Source organism: Thalassophryne amazonica, chromosome 12 (genome assembly GCF_902500255.1).
Source record: "Thalassophryne amazonica chromosome 12, fThaAma1.1, whole genome shotgun sequence".
NCBI classification, from domain to species: domain Eukaryota; kingdom Metazoa; phylum Chordata; class Actinopteri; order Batrachoidiformes; family Batrachoididae; genus Thalassophryne; species Thalassophryne amazonica.
In genome coordinates, this window is record NC_047114.1 from 23,615,194 (window position 1) to 23,642,803 (window position 27,610).

Here is a 27,610-nt window from a genome sequence, read left to right on the forward strand (position 1 = left end):
ACAATCATATGGACGGTGCGGGGGAAGAGTGAGTGCCCGATCCTTGCTAAAAACGTCAGCAAGATCGTGGTACTCAACCGGCACTGCCGACAGATTGGGGGGAACTTGGACCTGCTCCTTAGCCTGGGAACCGGGAGGAACCGAGGATCCCAAACACATCCGATGGCAGGTTTCGCTCCACTGTACCACCACCCCGGACGGCCAATCAATCCGGGGATTGTGTTTCATCATCCAGGGGAACCCCAGAATCACACGGGAGGTAGAAGGAGTCACAAAAAACTCAATCTCCTCCCTATGATTCCCTGACACTACCAGAGTTACTGGTGGTGTCTTGTGTGTGATTAAAGGGAGTAGGGTGCCATCTAGTGCTCGCACCTGCAATGGTGTAGGTAGCGCCACCAGAGGGAGCCCTACCTCCCTGGCCCATCTGCTGTCTAACAGATTCCCTTCTGACCCTGTGTCTACCAGTGCTGGGGCCTGAAGGGTTAAATCCCCACTAAGGATTGTAACTGGGAGTCGTGCGGCAATATGTGTGTGTCCCACGTGAATTTTTTGGCCCACCCTAAGCCCAGTCTCTAGGGGCGGGCGTTGGTGTTTAACCGTTCGGGGCAATCGCTCAATTGATGCTCCATTGAGCCACAAACAAAACACGCCCCGTGTGGAAACCTCCTCTGTCTATTAGGTGGTCTAAATGTGGCCCTGCTCGTGTCCATAGCTTCGTCAGCAGGGGGAGCTGTCGCCCCACGGGACGTAGAGGCCAGGGAGCGTGGGAAGGGCGGACCTTTCTCGGACCCGGAAGGAAGAGGGACGGCGCGCGCCCGGCCACGTCCTTCGTCTCATTCCCGACGGCGTTCCTCCAACCGATTGTCTAACCGTATAACGAGATCAATAAGCCCATCTAATTCCCGTGGTTCATCCTTGGCCACTAGGTGCTCCTTTAGGACTGACGACAGTCCATTTATAAAGGCGGCGCGGAGCGCAGCGTTATTCCAGCCGGACCTCGCAGCCGCGATGCGGAAGTCGACTGCATAAGCGGCTGCGCTCCGGCGTCCCTGTCTCATCGACAGCAGCACGGTTGAAGCGGTCTCTCCCCTGTTAGGGTGATCAAACACAGTTCTGAACTCCCTCACAAACCCAGTGTATGTGTGAAGGAGCCGTGAATTTTGCTCCCAAAGCGCCGTAGCCCAAGCCCGTTCCTCTCCCCGAAGCAGAGTGATCACATAAGCTATTTTGCTTGCGTCTGACGCGTACATGACGGGACGTTGTGCGAAGATGAGCGAACACTGCATAAGAAAGTCCGTGCACGTCTCCACACAACCTCCGTACGGCTGAGGAGGGCTTATGTATGCTTCAGGGGATGGTGGGAGGGGTTGTTGAACCACCACTGGAACATTAATATCTAGCACAGGATCGACAGGAGGAGGAGCTGCAGCAGCACCCTGAGCGCTCGCCGCCACTTGCGCGGAGAGAGCCTCCACCCTGCGGTTCAGGAGGATGTTCTGCTCGGCTATTTGATCCATTCGAGCCGTAAAGGCGGTGAGAATATGCTGTAGCTCACCAATCATGCCTCCTGCAGATGCCTGCGCTCCCTGCTCTCCCATTGGTTGTTCAACAGCCTGGTGACGCCCCTCGGAGTCCATGACGCTGGCCGAGATATCCTGTTGGGAAAGTGTAGTGACACGGACCCACAACAGGGGGCGTAAATGAACGGACAATGGAAGGAGACAAATTATAACACTTTACTGTTGTGAATGTCACAACCAAACACAGCAGATTCAGAATGTGCAACAGTCAATTAATAAAGGTGTCGTGTGGGCAGGCTCGACGATAGGAGACGCCCGTCTGGAAACGAACCGGAACCACACGATTTCCACCGCCACCTGAACCCGAGGAATACTGGAGCCGCCAAGTCCCGGAGTCCCCAGGTGGCCACCTTCCCGGCGTGTCGGATCTGGCACTGCTGGCAGAAAGCAAAAGACAGTCAAAGGGTGGGTGTGTGAACACCCAGTAACAATGGTGGGAATGCCACCTCCACCTCTCACTCAACACGTTGCAGCGGTCTCAGATGAAAAGGAGCGCTGTCTTGCACAGCCTCCGCAAAAACGACCGGTTCTCCTGCAAACACTCACAATAACAGATTTATAAATCACAAAAGCTGAGAGTATTACCTCCAGATGAAGATGATATCTCAGCAATTTGGTGGAGGTGTCTTCCTGCTTTTATACCAGATGTGATGATTAGTGACAGCTGTCACGGATGATGGGTGACAGCTGTCACCACGGCTTGTTCCTGAGGCGGCAGCGCCCTCTCGTGCCTGAAGCCCGCACTTCAGGCAGGGCGCCTTCTGGTGGTGGGCCAGCAGTACCTCCTCTTCAGCGGCCCACACAACAGTTGCAGCAGGATAATGCACGGCCCCATGTTGCAAGGATCTGTACACAATTCTTGGAAGCTGAAAATGTCCCAGTTCTTGCATGGCCGGCATACTCGCCAGACATGTCACCCATTGAGCATGTTTGGGATGCTCTGGACTGGCGTATACGACAGTGTGTACCAGTTCCTGCCAATATCCAGCAACTTCACACAGCCATTGAAAAGGAGTGGACCAACATTCCACAGGCCACAATTGACAACCTGATCAACTCTATGCGAAGGAGATGTGTTGCACTGCATGAGGCAAATGGTGGTCACACCAGATACTGACTGGTATCCCCCCCCCCCAATAAAACAAAACTGCACCTTTCAGAGTGGCCTTTTATTGTGGACAGTCTAAGGCACACCTGTGCACTAATCATGGTGTCTAATCAGCATCTTGATATGGCACACCTGTGAGGTGGGATGGATTATCTCAGCAAAGGAGAAGTGCTCACTATCACAGATTTAGACTGGTTTGTGAACAATATTTGAGGGAAATGGTGATATTGTGTATGTGGAAAAGTTTTAGATCTTTGAGTTCATCTCATACAAAATGGGAGCAAAACCAAAAGTGTTGCATTTATATTTTTGTTGAGTGTATATATATATATATATATATAAAGAGAAAGATGTAAGATGAACTGGGATGGGGGGGCTATAATGACAATTGTTGGGAAATATTTTTCAGAATACAAGAACAGAAAACATTAAAGTATTGAGATAGATATTAAAATGCCATTTTAGACACTTCCTTCAAACCCACAAATTATGGATTATGGATTATGTATTGTCCTCTGCCTTTGATACTGTTGACCACCAGGTCCTGCTGAATAGACTGAGGGATCATGTCGGACTGTCGGGGTCAGTTCTTCGGTGGTTTTTTTTCATATTTGTCTGGGCGCAGCTTTAGCGTTTTTGCTAACCAGATAAGGTCAGAGTCCCTTATCTGTGGAGTCCCTCAGGGTTCTGTATTGGGCCTCATTTTGTTTTTATTGTACTTGATCCCTTTAGGTAGGATCATTCAAATATTTACTGATGTCTCTTACCAGTTATTTGCGGATGACATCCAGCTTTATTGCTCCTTTAAGCCATCTGAGATTAAGAGGCTTGATTCCCTCCTCCATTGTTTGGCGGAAATTAAACAATGGCTAACGAATAACTTTCTTCAGCTTAACGCAGACAAAACAGAGGACATTGGTTATTGCCCCTGATGCCCATATTCCAGGTATGCAGCAGTACTTGGGAGACCTGGGCCAGTCTGCTAAATCATGTCTTCGAAACCTGTCGTTGGTACAGCATTGTAAACAGCTGACGAGGAATTGCTTCTTTCAATTAAGAAATATCTCTAAGCTCAGGAAAATGGTGTCTCGAAATGATTTAGAGCTTATTATTCATGCTTTTGTGTCAACACATTTAGACTATTGTAACAGTTTGTTTTCATGTCTAAACAAGAAGGAGTTGCGTCGACTGCAGTTGGTACAGAACTCTGCAGCAAGAATTCTGACACAAGCTAACAGAAGGACTCATATTTCCCCAATTTTAAAGGAACTTCATTGGCTGCCAGTGTCCTTCAGGATCAATTTTAAAATTTTGGTTTTAACTTTTAGAGCTCTACATGGCCAGACGCCTCCCTATATCTGTGACCTCATCCAGCCTTATGCCCCTGCCAGGGCTTTGAGGTCTGTGGACCAAAATCTGTTGATGGTTCCTCGCACCCATTTTGCAACCAGAGGAGAGCGATCCTTCCAGGCTGTTGCTCCCAGGCTTTGGAATGGTCTCCCGCTCTCTCTGCGCTCACTGGACTCTGTCGATACTTTTAAAAGCCAACTTAAGACTTTCTTTTTTACTCAAGCGTTTGCTTAGCTTTTAGGCTGCTCTGTGATCCTATGTTATGTTTTATGTTTTTATGTCTCGGCCATTGTCTGATGTTTTGTGTGGTGTACTCTGCTTTTATGTTGTGAAGCACCTTGTGGCTCTTGTCTGTGAAAGGTGCTATATAAATAAAATTTACTTACTTACTTACTATTATTATTATTATTATGGATGAAACAATGTCAAATATAATCTGACAGCAATGACAAAGTGAAGCAAAACTCAGTGAGGATGAAACGTTACGGAGGGATTAGAGTGAATCTGAAAACAACACAAAGTTTAATGTTGGAGCCCGTTAAACATTAACTGTAGCACTAAAGGAAACAACCGCTGGAAAGAACAAGAAATTAATTCTTTCTCCTGTTTGACAACTGTTATGTGTCCTTTATCAAGTTAGAAGATTAAAAACCTTTTCAGTCACACTCTGGGCCACATTCATAATGAAATGTTAGTGATCCATCCTGAAAAAAATCACACAGACAGAAGCGTCATCTCACCTGTTACTATTACATTCTTCTTACTGGCCATCAGTAGATCCTTACTGGAGATCAAAACAACTGTTATAAATGTGTAATAGCAGGTCAGCCACCAAAACATGAATGACAGCACTGTACCTGCAGCTGTGCTTTTCTGCTGAAGAGAAAGGCCACAGTGTATCGCCCCCTGCTGTATGGGAGGCAATCCCTCCACAGTGAGGAGACGTTTGATCTCCAGCAGGGAATAAAACAAAGCTTTGTATCAGAGCGTGAGGCACATGTGGGTCAGTAGTGAAGCAGATAAGAAAATATTTAGAATATTTAGAGCGGAATCCTGCAAATGGTGATACAAGCTTAAATTCGGCACAGATACTCCTTAACATTCCTCTTTTGAAAAAAACTGATTGGCCACTTGAATTTTCAATCGGCTGTCAGGTAGGGGTCAAAATTAAAAGATGCTCCAATCATATAGAAAATTACACCACATTATTTGCCTGATCATAAAGATTTCAAAAAGGTAGTTTGGACTCTGTGACTGAATTCTATGGATTTATGGGATAAAAACAGAAAGAATGGTGACAAAGGTCTGTTTCAGTTTGTACAGGGGTCAAAAGTTAAAGCTGCTGCAATTTTGGTAAAAAAAAAAAAAAAAGTGATGCAAATTAATAGTTGAGTTAATAGGGTTTTAAAAGGGAATAGTTTGGACCATGTATCATGCTTAGTTATCACATTATGGGGTTACATGTCACATGTCATAGAATCTAATGGATGTTGACCTTGCTTGACCTTTACTTTGGAGACCAAGCATTCGACACTGTCAAAACTATTCCATTTATTAATTCTATTAGCTCAACCAGTAATTTCCACAACTTTTTACCAAAACTGGAGCAACTTTAACTTTTGACCCCTATACAAACTGAAACTGACCTTTGTTACCATTCTTGCTGTTTTTATCCCATAACTCCAACATTCAGTCACAGAGAGTACAAACTATACCTTTTTGGAATCTTTATGATCAGACAAATAATGTGATATAGTTTTCAGTTCAATTGGAGAATATTTGTATTTTGACCTGTGTAATTCTTCAGTTGACCCCTACCTGGCCGCCTATTGAAAATTCAAGTGGTCAGTCAGTTTTTTCAAAAGAGTAATGTCTAAGGTGTATTTGTGCCAAATTTGGTGCTTGTATCACTGTTTGAAGGATTGTTTCAGTCATCCATTGCACTTCAAATTAAAACCATCTGCATTTACAGATTAAATGTTCAAGTGTCTTAAAGAAATGAAACCATAACCCCTCAGCTCCCCTCCTCCTCCTCAGCTGGTTTCACTGGTGTGAATGTGCTCAGTGTGAGGCAGGGCCTCGCTGAAAAGCAACATGCATGCCCCATTAGATTTCCCAAGAGGAAACAGACATACACACACACACAACACACACACACACACACACACACACACACACACACACACACACACACACACCCACACACACACACACACACACCACACACACACACACACACACACACACACACACACACACACACACACAGGACAAAGCGCATTCTGACATTTTTGGCCTATTCACATGAGCTGCGTGTTGTCATGAAGGCAACACTAATCTAATATCATCCAACAGAAACGCTTCCCCCCTTCTCTCTCTCTCTCTTTCTGAGGTCCACACCCCTGGCAGTAAAGTGACACGCACATTCTGCACACTGCATCATGTGTGGCTGTAAGTGCCACTCAAACCTACTCCTCCACAAACTGATTATATTTTTTTTCTTCCAAAGGTTAGTCCATCTGTTGATTCATATTTGTGCTTCTAAAAATGTCCCTCTAAATGCTATCGCGCAAGCACAACCTGCGTTGCAGCCATTAACAGCCTCCACTTCTCCTCCCTCCATCCATTCACCTTCTCCCTCTTCCCGCCATTGGCTATGTCAGTGTTGCCATGGGAACAGAAATGCCCTCTTTGCTCCGTGGTGCTGATGCAGACGGTGCGCTGACGTCCTCACAGAGCACAAGAAGAATAAGAATGATTCTGCTTATAGTTTCCACCACAGAACTCAAAATGCTTTTTATACACGTGACAGTTAAAGAACATGAAGGCCTCACCCAGTGCACCTTTAAACATGCTGCCCTACTGCTTTCACTTTGTAAAATGTCATAAAATGTGATTTTAAAGATTTCTGCTATGATTTGATGAACAGAAATCACAGTTACCACATCAAATAATTCTCCCTGGAACTGGAACTATAGATTCTGTGCAGCCGATGCAAGATCAGATATTGTTTATCCATTATTTTACTAAGCAACAATGGCTCAGTCTCATTCTTCAATATCCTCTCATTTTGGATCTTCTGGACCAAAGGGCACGTGGTGGATTTTGTCATCCTAAAACCCTATGCATTACCCTGTAAAACACACAGTCAATCGACACTGTAGATGAATGAGTGCAACCCAACACGATTACTCAAAAACAATAACAGCCACCATCTTTTACACCTCCAAATTGAAATGGCACATAATGAGGATAAACTGGCTAAAATATGGTCAACTTTGAGGCACCAGATCAACAGAAAAGGCATGTTTGTTTTGCTTGTGTATTATACATGATTGGACTTGTTGCAAAGAAAAATCTTTAATAAATAAATCTTGAAACAAGCATGTTTGCCGTTTCTTTCATTTCCAATATCTGGTGGCCACTGAGGGCACTACTACTTGTTGAGCACATGGCTGCACAATCAATGTAAAAAAAAAGGATATTCCAATCTACAGATTTGCATCAAAAGGCAGTACGGTGGATTAGTGGTTAGCACTGTTGCCTCACAGCAAGAAGGTCATGTGATCGATTCCCACCTGTGGCCTTTCTGTGCAGAGTTTGTATCTTCTCCCCGTGTTTGTGTGGGCTTCCTCCCACATCAAAAGACATACAGGTTAGGTGGATTGGAAACTTTAAAGTTGAATGTGTTTGTTTGACTATATGTGGCCCTGCGACAGACTGGCTTCATGTCCAGGGTGTACCCCACCTCATGCCCTATGACTACTGGGATAGACCCCCCGACCCTTAATTGGTGTAAGCAGTTGAAGGCGAGTGAGTGAGATTTCCATCAAATGCAGAAATACAAGTGATGAGAACTGGAGACCAGCATCAGATCATTTAAATGAGCTGGACAGGAGGCAAATTTATTACTTTTAGACCTCAGGCAAGCCTGCAGTGTTCCACTCTGTGTGTACACGCCCGTGTGTGTGTATATGTGCACCGCTGTGTGTCAAGATGAGGGAGGGAAAATCAGTGCTGCCAAAAAAACAAACGAACAAACAAACAAACAAAGAACAAGAACAGCAACAACAACAAAACCCTCACCAGCAGTCACTATTGGCTCTGAAAGTTTGATAAAAGTCACTTGATGAAGTAATCACAACTAATTTGCATATAGAGTTAAAGTGAATGACATCCTTTTCCTTGAAGGTAGGATAATTTCGTTATCTTTAGTTTGTTGTTTTGTTTTTTGGTAGGGAAATGGAGGTGGGGTATATTTGTGTTGGTATTTTTTTTAAATACTTTTTCCTGTTTTTATCATTTTATTATATTCAACTATTTACAAACTGATCAGTTTGCGTGCATTAAAGACACCAGTTTTGCCGCTGGTTGCTAGTTTTATTTTACATCGCTAAGCAATGACAAAAGGTCACTAAATCTAGTGTCCTCCTAACATCACTGCCCTGAGACAAATCAACATCTTCGTATGTGATCATTTGTTCAGTTTTCGCAATATTTGCTGAAGTTTATGTGTTAGTTAGTACTTTAGAGTTAACGTAACGTCAGACTTGTTGCTGATCTTTTAATCTCCTGTTTGGTAACACACGGCACATTACACCACCCACATCTGCTTTTGTTTTGGTCCCTGCTTTTTAAACTGAGTGCATGTAACCCGATTTTGAACCCGATTCCATTAAACTCACCTTACTTTCTGACCGTTATAGAAATGATTCTGTTCATGTCTGTGTCCAGAAACGAGCTCTACGCTTCAGTTCATGCACAGTTCCAAAAATTCAGGTTATTTGTATGGTGACAGGTTGAACCAGTTTTAAAGTCTTGTGTAGTTTGTGGAAGAAGAGACTCTGTTAAATAGACCAGACAGATTGTGTCACTCCTGCACCCAAACTAGTGAACATTTGCCACAGTAATCATTCCTCAGTCAGTGTATTTGGAGACATTGTGTTACGACAGCGATAGGCCCACTTGTGCACTGAGTAAGTGGATCCAGTGTCTCTGTCGACAACCAACATGGCAGCGGAAGCAGTGGTCACGCGACTGCACGGTTTCTATAAATACAAATACATTTTCGATGGATCGTTGTCTTTCATTCTGAGATTCAAACAGTTCAGTGTAAGAATATGATGATTTTTGGGGGGGGGGGCGGTGGTGCAGTGGTTTTGGAGAATACGTGGTCAGCACTCTTGCTTCCTAGCGCATAGAGTTCACAGCGCATCTTCCTTATACATGAGAAGTTGCACCCCATTCTTTTCGGTTCAGCTTTAACAAATAAAACCACACGAACTCAAAAGAACACGTCATTAATGTATGAATGATGGCGGCACACGTTCTTGTATCATCTTGGTCTCTGGTGTCTTGGCCAAACCCCTTTTGCTCAGATTCATGGATGGGAAGGGATTTTATTAAGATTACAGTGCATCTGGAAGAATTCACAGTGTTTCACTTTTTCCACATTTTGTTACGTTACAGCATATTCCAAAGAGAGTAAATTAATTTTCCCTTCAAAATTCTACGCACAACACCCCATAATGACAATATGAAAGGTTTTTTTTATTATTATTATTTGTTTGCAGATTTACTAAAAATAAAAAACTAAGGAGTCACATGTATATAAGTATTCACACCCTTTGCTCAATACTTTGTGATGCACCTTTGGCAGCAATTACAGCCTCAAGTCTTCTTAAATATGATGTCACAAGCTTGGTGCACCTATCTTGGGCAGTTTTGCCCATTCCTCTTTGCAGCACCTCTCAAGCTCCATCAGGTTGGATGGGGAGTGATGGTGCACAGCCATGTTCAGATCTCTGTAGAGATATTTAATTAGATTCAGGTCTGGGCTCTGGCTGGACCACTCAAAGACATTCACAGCGGCCTGGATCCAAACTTCTTCCACTTACAGATGACGGAGGCCACTGTTCTCACTGGGACCTTCAAATCAGCAGAAATGTTTCTCTACCCTTCCCCAGATTTGTGTCTCGAGACAATCCTGTCTTGGAGTTCTACAGACAATTCCTTTGACTTCATGCTTGGTTTGTGCTCTGACATGCACTGTCAACTGTGGGACCTTATATGTAGACAAGTGTGTGCCTTTCCAAAGCATGTTCCATCAACTAACTTTACCCAGGTGGACTCCAATTAAGCTGTAGAAACATTTCAAGGCTGATCAGCGGAAACAGGAGGCACCTGAGCTCAATTTTTAGCTTCATAGCAAAGGCTGCAAATACTTATGTACATGTGGATTTTTTTTTTCAAAAATCACAACTTTTTTGCATTGCCATTATGGGGTATTGTGTGTAGATTTTTTAGGAAAAAAAATAATTTCATCCACTTTAGAATAAGGCTCTAACATAAAATGTGTGTCAGAGTTGTTCAAGTTAGACATGAAAAGAACAACTCAGTTAACACAGAAAATAATCACGCAGGAGACACTGAATTTCTTTTCCTGATCAGGAGAGAGCAAACGAGCGTGACCCTCGCCAACCACCATCTCGTCCGCTCTGAAGGGCCCTGCCCTTCTGCCTCTCCTATTTATTGAATATGAGGTCTGTTAGAAAAGTATCCGACCTTTTTATTTTTTGCAAAAACCATATGGATTTGAATCACGTGTGATTGCATCAGCCAAGCCTGATCATGGCGCGGCACAAACCACCTCCGTGTTGGTCTCAAGGACGGCTTTCGGTGGCTTTTCAGTCGTGTGACTATCCGAGAAATTGTGCATGAGCTGGACATGCCGGAACATGTCCTGTGAGGCTTCATCACGGCGTTGCTTTGCGCCATGCGGCTCTGCCGCGATGCGCGGAATTCCTCCGTTCTTCTTTCCATGACAAAAACTCCTGTAACAGTGGAATGTGCTGTTCATTTCCAAACTGGACGCTGTTTTGATCCAGGATGTCATCTGACTAGCACAGAAATTGCGGAAGACTTGGACATCAGCACTTTTTCGGCACATTGAGACAGACGTGCGGAGGAATTCCACGCATCCGGACGGAAACCGCATGGCGCAAAGCAACGCCGTGATGAAGCCTCACAGGACATGTTGGGGCATGTTCAGCTCATGCACAAGTTCTCGGATAGTCACACGACTGAAAAGCCACTGAAAGCCATCTGAAAGCCGTCCTGTGAGACCAACACGGAGGTGGTTTCGTGCCACGCCATGAGCAGCATGGTGGTGCATTCCTCCGCTCCTCTTTCCATGAAAAAAACTCCTGTAATAGTGGAATGTGCCGAAAAGTCTTGATGTCCACGTCTTCTGCCATTTTTGTGTAAGTCAGACGACGTCCCGGATCAACAAAGCCTTCACGTTGGAAATGATCTGGTTGTTTCAGCGGGGTTTGAGCCTGTCGATTGGCGCTTGGAGCGCGGCGTGCTCTCAGCAGCTGTGGGTGGTCTTTAAATTGGCTGGATCACTCCTTATCTGTGTAATCCCCATAAAATCGTCCCTGAAAGCCATCTGAATTTTCCGAATGGTGTCCACCTGGAGGGCTCACAGTTTCTGGAAAAATTTGATGCAGCAAAGCTCCAAATCGTTCAGACATTTTATTCGCAATAAAATCCGACGAGATGGGTGGACCACTGCTCACACAAAGCCTGCTCACAGGCGAATGACGGAACCGACAGGTGTGAAAAAACTCACGCATGCGCACGAAGGTTCAAGCTTGGCTGATGTAATCACACGTGATTCAAATCCATATGGTTTTTGCAAAAAATAAAAAGATCGGATACTTTTCTAACAGACCTCGTAAAGTTACATACAAGCATATAGGACAAAACAAGAAAAAAAAAAACACAGAGTCTGGTCTCACGTTGATATGAAAACTGTTATGGCTTTAACCCTCCAGTCTCCTATTCCTCCGATAACAACATTCAGCCCTGAACCAGTGTGCCGGTCACACCGCTCTTCCCTCAAGGCTGACCCGTTAATTAAAGACACACATCTGCGCTCAGCAAAAACATGATCTCAGCAAAACAGTCTGCCCTCTCACTGAGTCAAAGATCATCTTGTGAGCAGTTTAATGATTACTTAAACAGTTCAGTGAATACAGTGAATAGATATGTATCAATCAATCAATGTAGTGAATATAACTACTTTAGCAATCAGTGATTAACAAGGAAAGCAATATTAATGAAACACATTGAAAATGTATATAAATGTGTATATGGAGAATGAGATCAAAGACAAAATCCAAGACAGCAAATCAAAGTAAAGACCATTAATATTTGATAATCATATTGCTGATATATAGAAAACCCTGTCAATGTGGAAAAGGTGAAGCACTGTGAGTGCTTTCTAGATGCACTATACTTATCTATCTAGCTGTATATATATATATATATATATATATATTGTTTGTGTGGGCCGCCAGAAGAGGAGGTACTGCTGGCCCACCACCAGGGGGCGCCCTGCCTGAAGTGCGGGCTTCAGGCACGAGAGGGCGCTGCCGCCACGGACACAGCCGGGGGTGACAGCTGTCACTCATTACACTCATCGTACTACTGCATAAAACCCGGACGTCATCTCCACCTCATTGCCGAGATATCATCTACCTGTGAAGGTAATATTTTCTGCTGTATCTGAACTTAACACTGACTTTATAGTCTGAACTTCTTTGCAGCCGTTTTCCTGTGGGTGTTGCCTTATCTGTGAGATTGGCGTTTGGTGTGATCAGCGACGGCTTCGCTTCACACCCCACCAGATAAGTGGTTAACAGGAGTTGCACGAGTGTGTGATTAGAGGTGGAGGTGACTTTCCACCTTCTGACTGTTTTTGTTACTGGGTGTGCACACACCACATCTCACTGTTTGTGCTCCTCGCCAGCAGTACCAGATCCGGACAGTCGGGGACTGTGATCACCTGGGAATTCGGGACTGGCGGCTCCAGTATTCACCAGGTTCGGTGGCGGCGGAAATCGTGTGGTTCCGGCTCTTCTCAGGACAGAAGTCTTCTAATCCTCGAGCCTGCCCACACGTCACCTTTGTGTATTAACTGCTATCAGATTCTGAGATTGTCTGTATATTCGTTGTGCACATTCACAACATTAAATTGTTACCTTTGGCTCATCTATTGACCGTTCATTTGCGCCCCCTGTTGTGGGTCCGTGTCACTACACTTTAAACGCAACACTTTGGTTTGCTCCCATTTTGTATGAGATGAACTCAAAGATCTAAAACTTTTTCCACATATACATTACCATTTCTCTCAAATATTGTTCACAAACAGTCTGAATCTGTGATAGTGAGCACTTCTCCTTGTTGAGATAATCCATCCACCTCACAGGTGTGCCATATCAAGATGCTGATTAGACACCATGATTAGTGCACAGGTGTGCCTTAGACTGCCCACAATAAAAGGCCACTATGAAAGCTGCAGTTTTATCACACAGCACAATGCCACAGAAGTCGCAAGATTTGATGGGAGCGTGCAATTGGCATGCTGACAGCAGGAATGTCAACCAGAACTGTTGCTGTGTATTGAATGTAATTTCTCTACCTAAGCCGTCTCCCAAAGGCGTTCAGAGAAATTTGGCAGTACATCCAAACAGCCTCACAACCGCAGACCACGTGTAACTATACCAGCCCAGGCCCTCCACATCCAGCATGTTCACCTCCAAGATCATCTTAGACCATCCACTCGGAAGCTACTGGAACAATCGGTTTGCATAACCAAAGAATTTCTGCACAAACTGTCAGAAACTGTCTCAGGGAAGCTCATCTGCATGCTCGTCGTCCTCATCGGGGTCTCGACCTGACTCCAGTTCGTCGTTGTAACCGATTTGAGTGGGCAAATGCTCACATTTGCTGCCGTTTGGCACGTTGGAGAGGGGTTCTCTTCACGGATGATGCGAAGGAGATGTGTTGCACTGCATGAGGCAAATGGTGGTCACACCAGATACTGACTGGTATCCCCCCCAATAAAACAAAACTGCACCTTTTCAGAGTGGCCTTTATTGCTGGGCAGTCTAAGGCACACCTGTGCACTATCATGGTGTCTAATCAGCATCTTGATATGGCCACACCTGTGAGGTGGGATGGATTATCTCAGCAAAGGAAGAAGTGCTCAATATCACAGATTTAGATGGTTTGTGCACAGTATTTGAGGGAAATGGTGATATTGTGTCTGCGGAAAAAAGTTTTAGATCGTTGAGTTAATCTCATACAAAATGGGAGCAAAACCAAAGTGTTGCGTTTATATTTTTGTTGAGTATATATATATATCCTATTATATAGAGTATAAAATGCATGGTGTGTGACTGATAGAGGCCAGCAGGAGTTGCTGTGTATGTGGTAGTCAATAAGCCTCACTCCCCTGACAGCCAAAGGATACACTTGCCACTCAGGCCAGAGCCAGGTTTAAGCAGACTAGTCAGAGCATCTGCCTCCCTTGCTGAATTATTGCCTCGTCCAATATAACTTTTCTTCATCCAGTATTTCTCTATGTTGGACTCCTTACCATCCATTATTTGTATTATATATAATATGTGTGTGTGTATACACACACGTTTCTTTCATTTTTTTGTGTCAAATATTAAAATACCTCTCAGCTGTCTTAAGACTTCACTGAATGTAATTCTGCACATTTGGTTGATTTTAAGAAAAACGTATTACCACTACCAAGGAGGTAATGGTTTCCCTGGCGGTTGTCTATTAGCAGAATAACTAAAAAGGTAATGAAGAGATTTTAATGAAATTTGGTGTGCAGATGCGTACTGTTTCAGGAAATAAGTGATTCGATTTTGGACCTAATCTAGAATATAAAATGGAACTGAGATCGATACAATTTGGCACATAGTAACACATAACTCTATTTGTGAGAGCACGTTGATGAAATTTGATGAGCAGATGAATAATGTCTTAGAAAATGAGGGATTTTACTTTGAATGTGATCTGGAATATATTTTCCACAACACATGTGGCCTTGGTGGAGGTATCCACTCTCCGAGTACCTTCTTGGTTAAGTAAAATGACATTTTTTCCACCTTCTCAGTTTCGTAACCTTGTCACCGCACCCATCCATAAATCCTGGAGCCGCCCCTGTACATGTGGATGCACTTTGTCTCCGGGCTTGCGGTGAGTGATGAGGTTTAGAAGGTGGAACAGGTGGCGTTAGAAACACAGATGCAGTTGTGCTTTGTTGTTGTTAAGTTGGTTTCGCCTGAACTCGGGCCGAGCTCTGCACAGCCTGTTTCCTGCTCTGCGCCTTCACGCCCTCCCGCCCAGTCTCTGCTCTCTTTTGGCCAGCAGTGTGCTTTTTCATGCTATGACATCAAACCACAATGCATTGCACTGTTTGGAGTTTACCTAAAGTCTCCATGGCAATAAAGGCCGGCTCGGCCCCTTATTTAAATTAAGCCGGAAACCAACGTCATTTTGGGCCAATCTCTGCGCTCTGGAGTGACATAATGGAATTTTTTAGGGCTAGAAAGCGAGCGAGGTCTGGCGCTGCGCATAGCAGCCGTGCCATCAGGGAAAAGACAATCTCACCAGATCCCAGAACCTCACAGCGGTCCGCCGACAGTCTGATCCGTGTCAGGGGGGTTCCCGGGGAGCGGAGACAGAAGCACAATCTCCGGGTTTCCTGTTTGGATGTGGCGTTCTGGTGCGGTAACATGTGAGGTTTAGAATGGAAACGACCCTGTACCCAGGCTCCGCGGCGGCGAACACCCACAGGATCACCATGATGAAGAAAGAAATCAACCTGAACCTCGACGAGCAGAACTCAGAGCTCAAAGCCAACCCGCTCCGGGACACGGACGGACTTCTCGCCTCGGCCGATTTGGGACTTTGAAACTGGCCTCTCCGGACCTGGAACGCTTCATTATCCAGACCAACGGTCTGGTCACGGCCACCAACGCCACGTCCCAGTTCCTCTACCCGAAATCGGCCAGCGAGGAGCAGGAGTTCGCGGAGGGATTCGTGAAGGCGCTGGAGGATCTCCACAAGCAGAACCAGCTGAGCGAGGCGGCGTGCGTGTCCGTGGACAGGCTGGAGCTCCTCGGATCCAACGCAGTGAGCTCGGCCGGGCTCCAGACCCGGACCTGCCCGTCTACACTACTCTGAACGGCTACGCGGCCAGTCCGCTCGGAGGAACCAACCATCAACTATTCCACGGACACCATCCCCTTCCCGCCGCCGCCGCCGCACCTGCAGCAGGCGGCCGCGCTGTCGCGGCTCCACGCTGCCGCAAGCGGCGCGTTGAAGGACGAGCCGCAGACGGTGCCGGACATGCAGAGCTTCGGGGACAGTCCCCCTCTGTCTCCCATCGACATGGACAACCAGGAGCGCATCAAGGCCGAGAGGAAAAAGCTGCGCAACAGGATAGCCGCCTTCCAAATGCCGCAAGAGAAAGCTGGAGCGCATTTCTCGGCTGGAGGACAAGGTCAAGACTCTGGAAGACGCAGAACACCGAGCTGGCCTCCACAGCCAGCGTGCTCAGGGAGCAAGTGGCCCAGCTGAAGCAAAAGTCATGAACCACGTGAGCAGCGGCTGCCAGCTTTTACCAAACCAGGTCCAAGCTTACTAAAAGTCAACCTGCTCTTTTTGAGTTCCTACTCTGAAGTGACATATAACTTTTGACCTTAATGACAACATTAATGTCAGACCATTGGAAAATGAAAAAATACTATAGATCCAGATGTCAGCAGCTGGTCCAAGCTGCACATCAGTCCAATGTCCAACTTATTTTATTTTTTAAAGCAATGTGCAGCCTGCAGAGGCATCGGGACAATCTCAGCAACCAAACACCAGGCTGTCACCAGCCAGCAAAATACAATGCCTTACTTGTTTACAAGAACTTAGCAATGACATATATATAGCTATTTTAATTTACTGAGGACATTTCTTATTTTGCATATGGTCTTACTTCTTTGTCAACTTTTTTTATATTTTGCAAAGATTGAACACTGCATGTCTTGTAACTTTTGTGTACAGTAACTGTTGTACCTCCTTATGGTGGCCGCGAGCCCCCATGAATGTATGTGCTGCAAAGCCTCATGTATCCATGTGTAATGGACCCAACACTTATTAAATTCACTACGTTAATGCAGCCCATTGGGCCTTTTATTTTTTCTCCTGAGGCATCACTTCTGTGCTCAAACACTTATCTGTTCTGCCACATTTTGATACTGTGGTGCAGAAACAAAAACCAAGCCATAGATGGTCAAACACCGTGAGAGTCAAAAACAAGACATTAAGCAGGATTGACGCCCTCTAGTGGGCCAAAATCGTATGTCTGAATAACCACAGGTTTATTTTATGAATCAAATAACCCACACGAGTGCTGCATTTATAAATCAAGCTTTAAAAAAAAAAAATTAATCTGGCATTACAGAATTGCATTTACGCACAGTTACACAACTTGAAGGACGAGCCACGGAAAAGATCTGATTTACAGCGAATGCGGTCGATGAGCCACAACCTACTTGGACCTAATCTATATTACTTAAGGGCCTAAACATTACAGTCCAGCTTCAGTACATCATGACCTATACAAAATGTACGACAGCCATCACAGAGTGGGAGCTATAGCCAATAAAGGATTACATATGGGTCCACTTTAATCACAAAGTTGACACACTGTTACTCGATCATAAAGATTCCAAAATGATGTAGTCTGTACTATAGTGGAACTGAAAAGTTATGGAGTTAAGTGGTAAAACAAATACCATAAATGGTGACCAAAGACTGATTTTCAGCTTGAAATGGGCAATTTCATAGTTTTGAATGCTTAAGTCCTCCTAAATAACGGGCCAAACAGGTTCAACATCCATTAGTCATGACCTCTTTGGAATAATTCACGCAACCGCCGACTTTATACAAAACCGTAGTCACGTACCCCGCCTACAGCACGTGTTATACAAGATTTCAGCATGTGACTGACATTTAGGTGCGAACGAACTGCTATTGCACCGAGAGCGACAGTCCTACATTTTGTACTACGTAGGACTGAAAGTTATGGAGTATGTGGTTAAAAAATGGTGACAGACTGATTTTCAGCTTGAACTGGGCAATTTGTTTGTTTTGAATGCTTAGTCTCCAAAGTAATGGGCAAACAAGGTCAACATTCATTGGATTCTATGACGTTATTTCGTAATGCGGTAAGAGCAACAGATGGTGGAAATTATTTTCATGTAATCCTACTAACTCAACTAATAATTCGCATCACTTTTAAGCAAAATTGGAGCAACTTTTGACCCTGTACAAACTGAAAGCCTAATATCACTCTTTTTGCTGTTTTTACCCCTCAACTCCATAACATTCAGCATAGACCAAATTATACCTTCATCAATAAATAATAGGAGTATACTTGTCAACAGGATTGGCGAATTTTAAATTTTGCCACCTGTGTAATCCTTAACTGAACCTTCCTGGGCCATAGTTACCACTCTGGGGTAGATATACATTTTTGTACAGGTCATGGTTATCCCGAGACCATGTTTCGTCACTTGGGTCGGGGTGGGCAACTTGTTCCACAAAGGGCCAAGAGGGTGCAGGTTTTCTTGCACCACCAGGTGATTTCACTGATTAACTGATTCCATTGGCTCAACGATATTAATTAGTGAAATCACCTGGTGGAGTCAGTGACTGCAAGAAAACCTGCACCCTCTTGGCCCTTTCTGAAACAAGTTGCCCACCCCTTCCTTCGGTGGTACCGAAAACCTGCTTGGCCCATGATCGAGAGGAACCGATATGTTTTTAAGCCCCACAAACTTCACAGCTGCAAAATACAACAACCAATAAAGTGAGCCAATACGCAATCTGTTCGTTTTTTTAAACTTTATTTGGGGTATTTTCTTCTCTTTCACACTACAGTGTAGAGATACACTTGGGAAGCATGTCAGTGCAAGTGCAACTCCCCAAACACTTTTCTGCCTTCGTGTTATTGGTCAAGGCCCCTATGGAAAACAATTACCATGAGTGCCAACTTTATACAGAACTTTACGGTCACGTATCCACCCACAGTACGTGTTCTACAAGATTTCAGCGCGTCGCTGACATTTAGGTGAGAAAGCACTGCTATTGCTCTGAGAGAACAGTCTGTGTGTGTATATATATATATATCTGGGAAAGTCTTAAACCTGACAAGCAATATCAAAAGAAAAAAAAATTCCCACTGAAGCCAAGTGATTGAGTTCTTATGGAATGTTTCACTTTATTATTAAAGAAAGCAATGTAACCTTTGCATCATTAACATTTAACTGAACGGTGGGACACTAAGTAACTAAACAACAGAAAATGTCTTAAAAAATGGCATGTAAACTGATATGCATAATCTGGAACGAACAATTTGTAAAATAATGTTATTTTGAAATAAATTAAAAAGGTTAACAAATGTGACCTCAGCATGCCTGTAACTGCATGAATTTTGGAAGCAGATGAGTCCCTAATCTCAGAATTAGAGAAATAAAAACAGTCTGACAAAGTAACATGTCTATAAATATTGTGTTCTTTAAACAGAGATTATCTGACAGAACATCCTCTATGGATGCAGACGTTTGGTCTGAATAACACACACCTTTCACTGGACAGGACAGCAGCAGCTCACATGTGGCCGACAAAAGTCAGCAAGATGCTTTAACATTGGGGGAGGCCGGCGTACATGTGGGTTTTGTCACAACACAAACATACAAGCAACAAATACGATTCAAACATGAATGGAATTACCCAACAACTGTAAAATCTCCTTACAGTACCATGCTTCCATATTTTTAAAATAAATATATATATTCACCTGCATTCAAAATGCATGCCCTTTGACATTTTAAGCATCAGACTCATGTTAAAATACATCACGCTGAAATGTCCTGTGCATTTACAAAAATGGCAAAAAAAATTAAACATCTGATAAGTTGAAATCTAGTGCCCTCTAGAGGCTGAGCAGCTCCACATACTGTGACTGAAATACACTGCACCCTGAAAGTATTCACAGTGCTTCACTTTTTTTCCATGTTATGTTCCAGCCTTATTCCGATGGATTAAATTCATTTTCCACTCTCAAACTTCTACACATAATACCCCATAAAGACGATGATTTTTTTTTTTTTTTTAAGATTTTTGCACATTCATTGAAAATTTAAAAAAGGACGCATGTACATAACTATTCATAACCTTTGCCATGAAGCTCAAAATTGAGCTCAGGTGCACCCTGTTTCCACTGATCATCACTGAGATGTTTCTACAGCTTAACTGGAGTCCACCTGGAGTAAATTCAGTTGATTAAACAGGATTTGAAAAGGCACACACCTGTCTACATATAAGGTCCCACAACTGACAGTGGAAGCTTTACCATCAGAGAGCCTCGTCCACAACTACCACACAAGACTCCAAGCTGTCACTGATGTTAAAAGGGGGCAACACACGGTATTAACAATAGGGGTATGTAAACGTTTGATCAGGGTCATTTGGGTAGTTTCTGTTGTCATTATTTAAAAAGAGTAAACAGTTGTTTGACAATAAATGGTTTCACCTAACCACTAGCTATAAGAAAAAAAGTTTTGTGTTTTTATTTTCTGAAAAGGGGAAAAAAAAAAAAAAAAAAAAAAAAAATCTGCCAGGGTACATAAACTTTTGAGCACAACTTTGTTCATGTGACTAATTTTTTTTTTTTTTTTTTTATAAATTTGCAAAAAAAAAACTACAAACTTTAATGTTATTATGGGGTGTTGTGACTATTTTGAGGGAACAAATGAATTTACTCCATTTTGGAATAAAGCAGTAACATAAAATGTGGAAAAAGTGAAGCACTGTGAATACTTTATGGATGCACCAACTTCACTGAGCCCCACACGTAAAGTGACCACAGTGAAATGTGTAATAACAAGTACCTGATGTTATTGGCTCTGCTCATCTTTATTGCTAAATTTAATAGATTTTGATTCTAACTATATCCAATCTAGATGTATTAAAAAAAGTCAACATATTAAAAGACAGGTGACATGCTCCAAAATCACAAGCAACTCAAAGAAAAGCAAAAAGTTTTTGTTGTTGTTTTTTTCCAGTGGGACTGAAGCAAAAAACATTTCCAAATGTTGAGGATCCCTTTGTGTTTGAGGCCATGGAGCCACAGATCTGGAATGATTCTCGTCTACAACCTTTTAACATTCAACCCCATTATGGACACAGCAGTGAATGAAGGGGACTCATAAAAATCTGTTAAGATCATGCATTTACACATACAGGGGTCACAGGGGGTCGTTTTGACCGTTGGGGTTTTTCTGTAATTATTGTATGGCTTTTGCCTTACAATATAAAGCGCCTTGGGGCAACTGTTTGTTGTGATTTGGTGCTATATAAATAAAATTGATTTGATTTTGATTTGATACAGTAGTGTTCAGAATAATAGTAGTGCTATGTGACTAAAAAGATTAATCCAGGTTTTGAGTATTTTCTTATTGTTACATGGGAACAAGGTACCAGTAGATTCAGTAGATTCTCACAAATCCAACAAGACCAAGCATTCATGATATGCACACTCTTAAGGCTATGAAATTGGGCTATTAGTAAAAATAAAAGTAGAAAAGGTGGTGTTCACAATAATAGCAGAGAGGGTAAAATAAAGATGAAATTCAGAAATAAATTTATTTCTGAAATAAAGATGAATAAATAAGATCAACTTAATATTCTAATGTTTGATTGGAGAGGGGAAAACTTATACGCAGGTGCAAAAAATTATTGGCTGTTCATCTACAATGATCTCCAATGCTTTAAAATGGACAAAAAACCAGAACGGAAAACAACCATCAAAATGGATAGAAGAATAACCAGAATGGCAAAGGCTCACCATGATCAGCTCCAGGATGATCAAGACAGTCTGGAGTTACCTGTAAGTGCTGTGACAGAAGACGCCTGTGTGAAGCTAATTTATGTGCAAGAATCCCCCGCAAAGTCCCTGTTAAATAAAAGACGTGCAAGAGGTTACAATTTGCCCAGAAACATCAACTGGCCTAAAGAGAAATGGAGGAATATTTTGTGGACTGATGAGAGTAAAATTGTTCTTTTTGGGTCCAAGGGTCGCAGACAGTTTGTGAGATGACCCCCAAACTCTGAATTCAAGCCACAGTTCACAGTGAAGACAGTGAAGCAAGCATCATGATATGGGCATGTTTTCCTACTATGGTGTTGGGCCTACATATATTGCATACCAGGTATCATGGATCAGTTTGGATATGTCAAAATACTTGAAGAGGTCATGTTGCCTTATGCTGAAGAGGACATGCCCTTGAAATGGGTGTTTCAACAAGACAATTACCCCAAGCACACGAGTAAACGAGCAAAATCATGGTTCCAAACCAACAAAACTAATGCCTCACAGATGTGAAGAAATCATGAAAAATTGTGGTTATACAATTAAATACTAACTAATAGTTTTGAGTTTATAGCATCAACAGCAGATGCTACTATTATTGTGAACACCCCCTTTACTACTTTTTTTTTTTTTTTTTACACTAATGGCCCAATTTCATGGCCTTAAGAGTGTGCGTATCATGAATGCTTGGTCTTGTTGGATTGTGAGATCTACTGAATCTACTGGTACTTGTTTCCCATGTAACAATAAGAAATGCACTCAAAACCTGGATTAATCTTTTTAGTCACATAGCACTTCTATTATTCTGAACATACTGTATGAACAAAAAGCCTATGTATCATTATGGAACATTCATCACCCTTCTGACAACATCAGCAACCACGCATTTGTAAGGACTCAGAGTGTGCACTTGCACATTTGGTGCTAATTAGGGGTGGGTGACAGACATATGATCTCGCAATATTTCAAGGTTGTTTTTTTTTGTAACAACATAAATGAAGACATGAACACGGCACCATGCATCACATACCTGTGGCCAAAGCCACTGGACTTCCTTAAAGAGCCTAAGTGAAGTGGAAATAGATGTTTCTTTTATAAAAATGCTCAAGAGATGCAGCAAAAAGAATAATATAATAATAAGAAGAAAAAAAAAGCTGTGTGCCTTTAAAGAATCTGACCGCCAAAGTGTGCACATGAACGTGTCCATAGCATAGCAACAGAGCCCCAGAGTGGCCATGGAAAGGAAAATATTGAAGATAGCAATCTGTATAGTCCATTTCCATGGTTTGATTCATTCATTTGCACAAATTAAATAATTCTGCCAGCACATCATGATGTTACTGTACATGCAGACATACAGTCTGTTCTAGGGGGTCGACAGATATGGCTTTTTCAAGGCCAGTATGGATTAGTTCTAATGTAAGACACCAACAATGATATTTCAAACAATATCTGCCTGTTAAAAAAAAAATAAGTGTCAAACAGGTGTCCATTAGAATAACACAAACTGTAAATACAAACATTTCTTGAAATGCCATTCAGCATATGTTCAATTGGGCTACGATTCAATTACAAACGGATCATCGATGCATCTTTTTTTCTATAGAAGATTTCTTATTTTCCTCATTGTCACCACTTGTTACTTTTCAAATCATTTGCAAGATCCATAATAAACGATTTCTTATACATGTTTAAAACTGAGTCATATTTTGCATCTGTGTGGCTCTCATTCTACGATTCTAAATTCTACAATGCAGGACTGTTGCTCCCCCCCCCCCCCCCCCCCCCCCCCCCCCCCCCCCCCCCCACCCCCCACCTCCCCCCCCCCCCCCCCCCCCCCCCCCCCCCCCCCCCCCCCCCCACCCCCCCCCCCCCCCCCCCCCCCCCCCCCCCCAAAAAAAATCCCAAGTGCTAAAACCTGTGTTAAGTGTGGTTTCAGTCCAACTTGTTTGGATTATTACCACTCCAAATTCTTCCTGCCTTTGTGTTCACCTCATCGTGATGCGCGTGCACACTGGCTGTGCGGCACGAATGCACTTTGCACTTATGTTAGAATAATTTAAAATAATGTGCACATGCGCGCTCCACCACAATGTGCTGCCCAATGCATATGAAAAATATAATGCAATGCCCTTTGATATAAGCATGTAATCAATGAAAAAGTGTGAACTAAGAATGTGACCGTTTGACCCCTAAAAATAGGTCAAGATTAGACAGCTTTGAATTTGTCTGAGGTCTTTGTCCCAAGAATGCTCCCTGTGAATTTGAAGACCCTGGCAGTAATAGGAATGGAGTTATGTTGGGCACAGACAGACGCAAAGTTTTTGCAATAACTGATGGCCGTATTTTAGCCTTGGGTAAAAATGAAAATACTGGTGGAGACTATTTTAGGGGATGAGCCATCATACTCCACAAATTATTCATTTGGATTCTTTGACCTTTATGAAATAACAGAATGAGTCCACTTTCAGCAGAGCAATCAGCTGAGCTTTTAACATGTTCACGTTTATAAAATCAACTGACATTTGTCAATCAATTCAGAAATATCCACGTGTATCACAAAGTATTTAATAATCAACATTTCCCCAGCCCCCAGTGTTGAGCCTACATGTGGGATTTATTACTATGATGACAAAAAAAAAAAAAAAACCACTGGCCTTGGAATTTGTTTCTATGATCATCAATAAACAGTGAACTAAATTATAATGTACAGTCATTAAAATGTACTCACCCTCAGCAACAACCTAGTATCCGACCAATTTTATCACAAATTAGTTTGTCTCCATTGTGATGGGTTTTGAATGACAAATCAGCAAACATAAACCTGTCCTCCCAGTTGCCTGAAAAAGGTGCTGCAGTGACACTGCAGCCTTTCTGCAAAGTTCATGGATTTTTCAACTGAAACATTCTCAACAGCAGCAGAAATAAATAAATAAATATGTACAATTAAAAAAAAACAGCTAATGCAGTCTTCTCAAATAATTAAGTTGCCATGCAGCCGCATACACTTTTACATTTTCATGTGAAGCAACTGGGGGGAAAGAAAAGAAGCAAGACATGGGGACTACCTCATTATTTATGCACTATAACAAACAAACAAACAAAAAACAAAAAAAACAACGAATGTCTGGTTCATTACACACAACCACAGTCATGGGGACGATTTGACTTCACATTTGTCCAGAAGAAAGACAGACAGTCACTGACACCCTCCACAAGGAGAGTAAGCCAAAGAAGGTCATTGCTGAATGCTCTATCAAAGCACAGCCACGGAAAATTGAATGGAAGGCAAAAGTGTTGTTGGAAAAGGTGCACAAGCAACAGGGATGACTGCAGCCTTGAGAAGACTGTCAAGAAAACTTGGGTCATCTTCACAAAGAGTAGACTGAGGCTGGAGTTAGTGCATCAAAAGCCACACACCTACACCTGTCCAGGAAACGGGTACAAGTGTCGCATTCCTAGTGTCAAGCCACGTTTGAACCAGATGTCAGAAGCATCTCACCTGAGCTCAGAAGAACTGGCCCATTGCTTAGTAATCCAAAGTCCTCTTATTAGATGAAATTAAATTTTGCATTTCATTTGGAAATCAAGGTTCCAGAGCATGGGTGCAATTTGGTGGGGAATAGGGGGGACATGTCCTCCCAGCTTTTCAACCAGGGGGGACAGAATATGGTATGTCCCCCCCAACCTTCTGACATATAGGAGGGCTGTCCATAAAGTATAGGTCCTATTTATTTTTTTCAAAAACTATATGGATTTCATTCATATGTTTTTACGTCAGACATGCTTGAACCTCGTGCGCATGCGTGAGTTTTTCCACGCCTGTCGGTGACGTCATTCGCCTGTGAGCACTCCTTGTGGGAGGAGTCGTCCAGCCCCTTGTCGGAATTCCTTTGTCTGAGAAGTTGCTGATAGACTGGCGCTTTGTTTGATCAAAATTTTTTCTAAACCTGTGAGACACATCGAAGTGGACATGGTTCGAAAAATTAAGCTGGTTTTCGGTGAAAATTTTAACGGCTGATGAGATTTTGAGGTGATACTGTCACTTAAGGCCTTCCCACGGAGCGAGACGTCATGCAGCGCTCCCAGGCGCCGTCGTCAGCCTGTTTCAAGCTGAAAACCTCCACATTTCAGGCTCTATTGATCCAGGACGTCGTGAGAGAACAGAGAAGTTTCAGAAGAAGTCGGTTTCAGCATTTTATCCGGATATTCCACTGTTAAAGGAGATTTTTTTAATGAAAGACGTGCGGACGGGGCGTCGGGACGCAGCCGGCGCGGTGCGGCGGCACAGGAAAAACACCTCCGTGTTGATAACCATTTGTAAAATCCAGGCGGCTTTTGATGGCTTTCAGTGGAGTGAGTATATGAGAAATTGTTTAACAGCTGGACATGTTCCAACTTGTCCTTAAGGCTTCCAACGGAGGTGTTTTTCCTGTGGCGGAGCGTCACGGCGGCTGCGAGCCGACGCTGCAATCCGCCAGCACGTCTTTCATTAAAAAATCTTTAACAGTGGAATATCCGGAAAATGCTGAAACCGACTTCTTCTGAAACTTCTGTTCTCTCACGACGTCCTGGATCAATAGAGCCTGAAATGTGGAGGTTTTCAGCTTGAAACAGGCTGACGACGGCGCCTGGGAGCGCTGCACGACGTCTTGCTCCGTGGGAAGTCCTTAAAGCGACAGTATCACCTCAAAATCTCTCATCAGCTGTTAAAATTTTCACCGAAAACCAGCTTAATTTTTCGAACCGTGTCCACTTCGATGTGTCTCACAGGTTTAGAAAAAATTTTGATCAAACAAAGTGCCAGTCTCTCAGCAACTTCTCAGACAAAGGAATTTCTACGAGGGGCTGGACGACTCCTCCCACAAGGAGTGCTCACAGGCGAATTACGTCACCGACAGGCGTGGAAAAACTCACGCATGCGCACAAGGGTTCAAGCATGTCTGATGTAAAAACATATGAATGAAATCCATATAGTTTTGAAAAAATAAAAAGGACCTATACTTTATGGACAGCCCTCGTATGTGTACTTGAAACATGCTATGTCAGTCTTATGTGCAAAACCATGTCAGAATAGTATCTTTGTTTCTGCAAGTTTGTATTTTTAGCAGCACTGACTTGTTTACACGTTCTTGTCACATTTGGAATTTTCTGGGACTGCATTTGCCCAGATTTGAAACCAAAAATAGTTGCCTCTAGGGACTAGTGTCTACACATAAGTATCAATGGACCATATGCTAATTTACTAATTCTGAAAGTTAGAAAAGGAAATCAGAAAAGCTATCTGGGACCTCAGAAAGCCCATCTGCAATTATTGCTTGATCTCCAAATCAGTCTATGCAAGCAAAATTATGTTCACTATGAGTGTTAAAATGCCACTTCGAAAATTAAATTCATAAGTAATTTATCCTAAACTTATGATCTGTGTTTTTTTTCAAACTTCAGACTGCAAAAACAAATCTTGAGAAAAAAAATACAGTATGCGATAGTTAATAATTATTAAGAGCCTGTTCTTCATATTTATGAATACATTTTACCACATTACAGTTGTTTTTTTAAATGAAACTCAACCTATCATTCTTTTTGAGTTCTACACATGTGGTGATACCTTATTTAACAGGATGTTAATAAAATCAATGCTGGCTATTCTCAGAATAAAGTACTTATATCCACAGTTTCAAATTGCGTAAGTCAAATGGTGTCCACTTTATGGGTTTTTCAAAACATTAAAATTACTGTTCTGGATGCTCAGAATGCATCTGAGCTTATCTA

At 42.9% G+C, this 27,610-nt stretch overlaps 1 protein-coding gene and 1 pseudogene across 1 annotated transcript in view; one reads left to right on the forward strand and one right to left on the reverse strand.

Moving 5' to 3' along the window:
- LOC117521714 (pyroglutamyl-peptidase 1-like) overlaps positions 1-6,070 on the reverse strand; it is a 73,405-nt gene extending 67,335 nt beyond the window's left edge. The window contains exons 1-3 of the mRNA XM_034183052.1: positions 6,053-6,070; positions 4,899-4,992; positions 4,782-4,825 (exon numbers count right to left, since the gene is read on the reverse strand). Coding sequence (XP_034038943.1) covers positions 4,782-4,812 — 31 coding nt within the window. The 5' untranslated portion in view covers positions 4,813-4,825; positions 4,899-4,992; positions 6,053-6,070. The remainder of the gene's footprint in view (positions 1-4,781; positions 4,826-4,898; positions 4,993-6,052) is intronic.
- A 9,109-nt stretch (positions 6,071-15,179) lies between these two features.
- LOC117521712 lies at positions 15,180-17,083 on the forward strand (annotated as a pseudogene).
- The last annotated feature ends 10,527 nt before the right edge of the window (positions 17,084-27,610 follow it).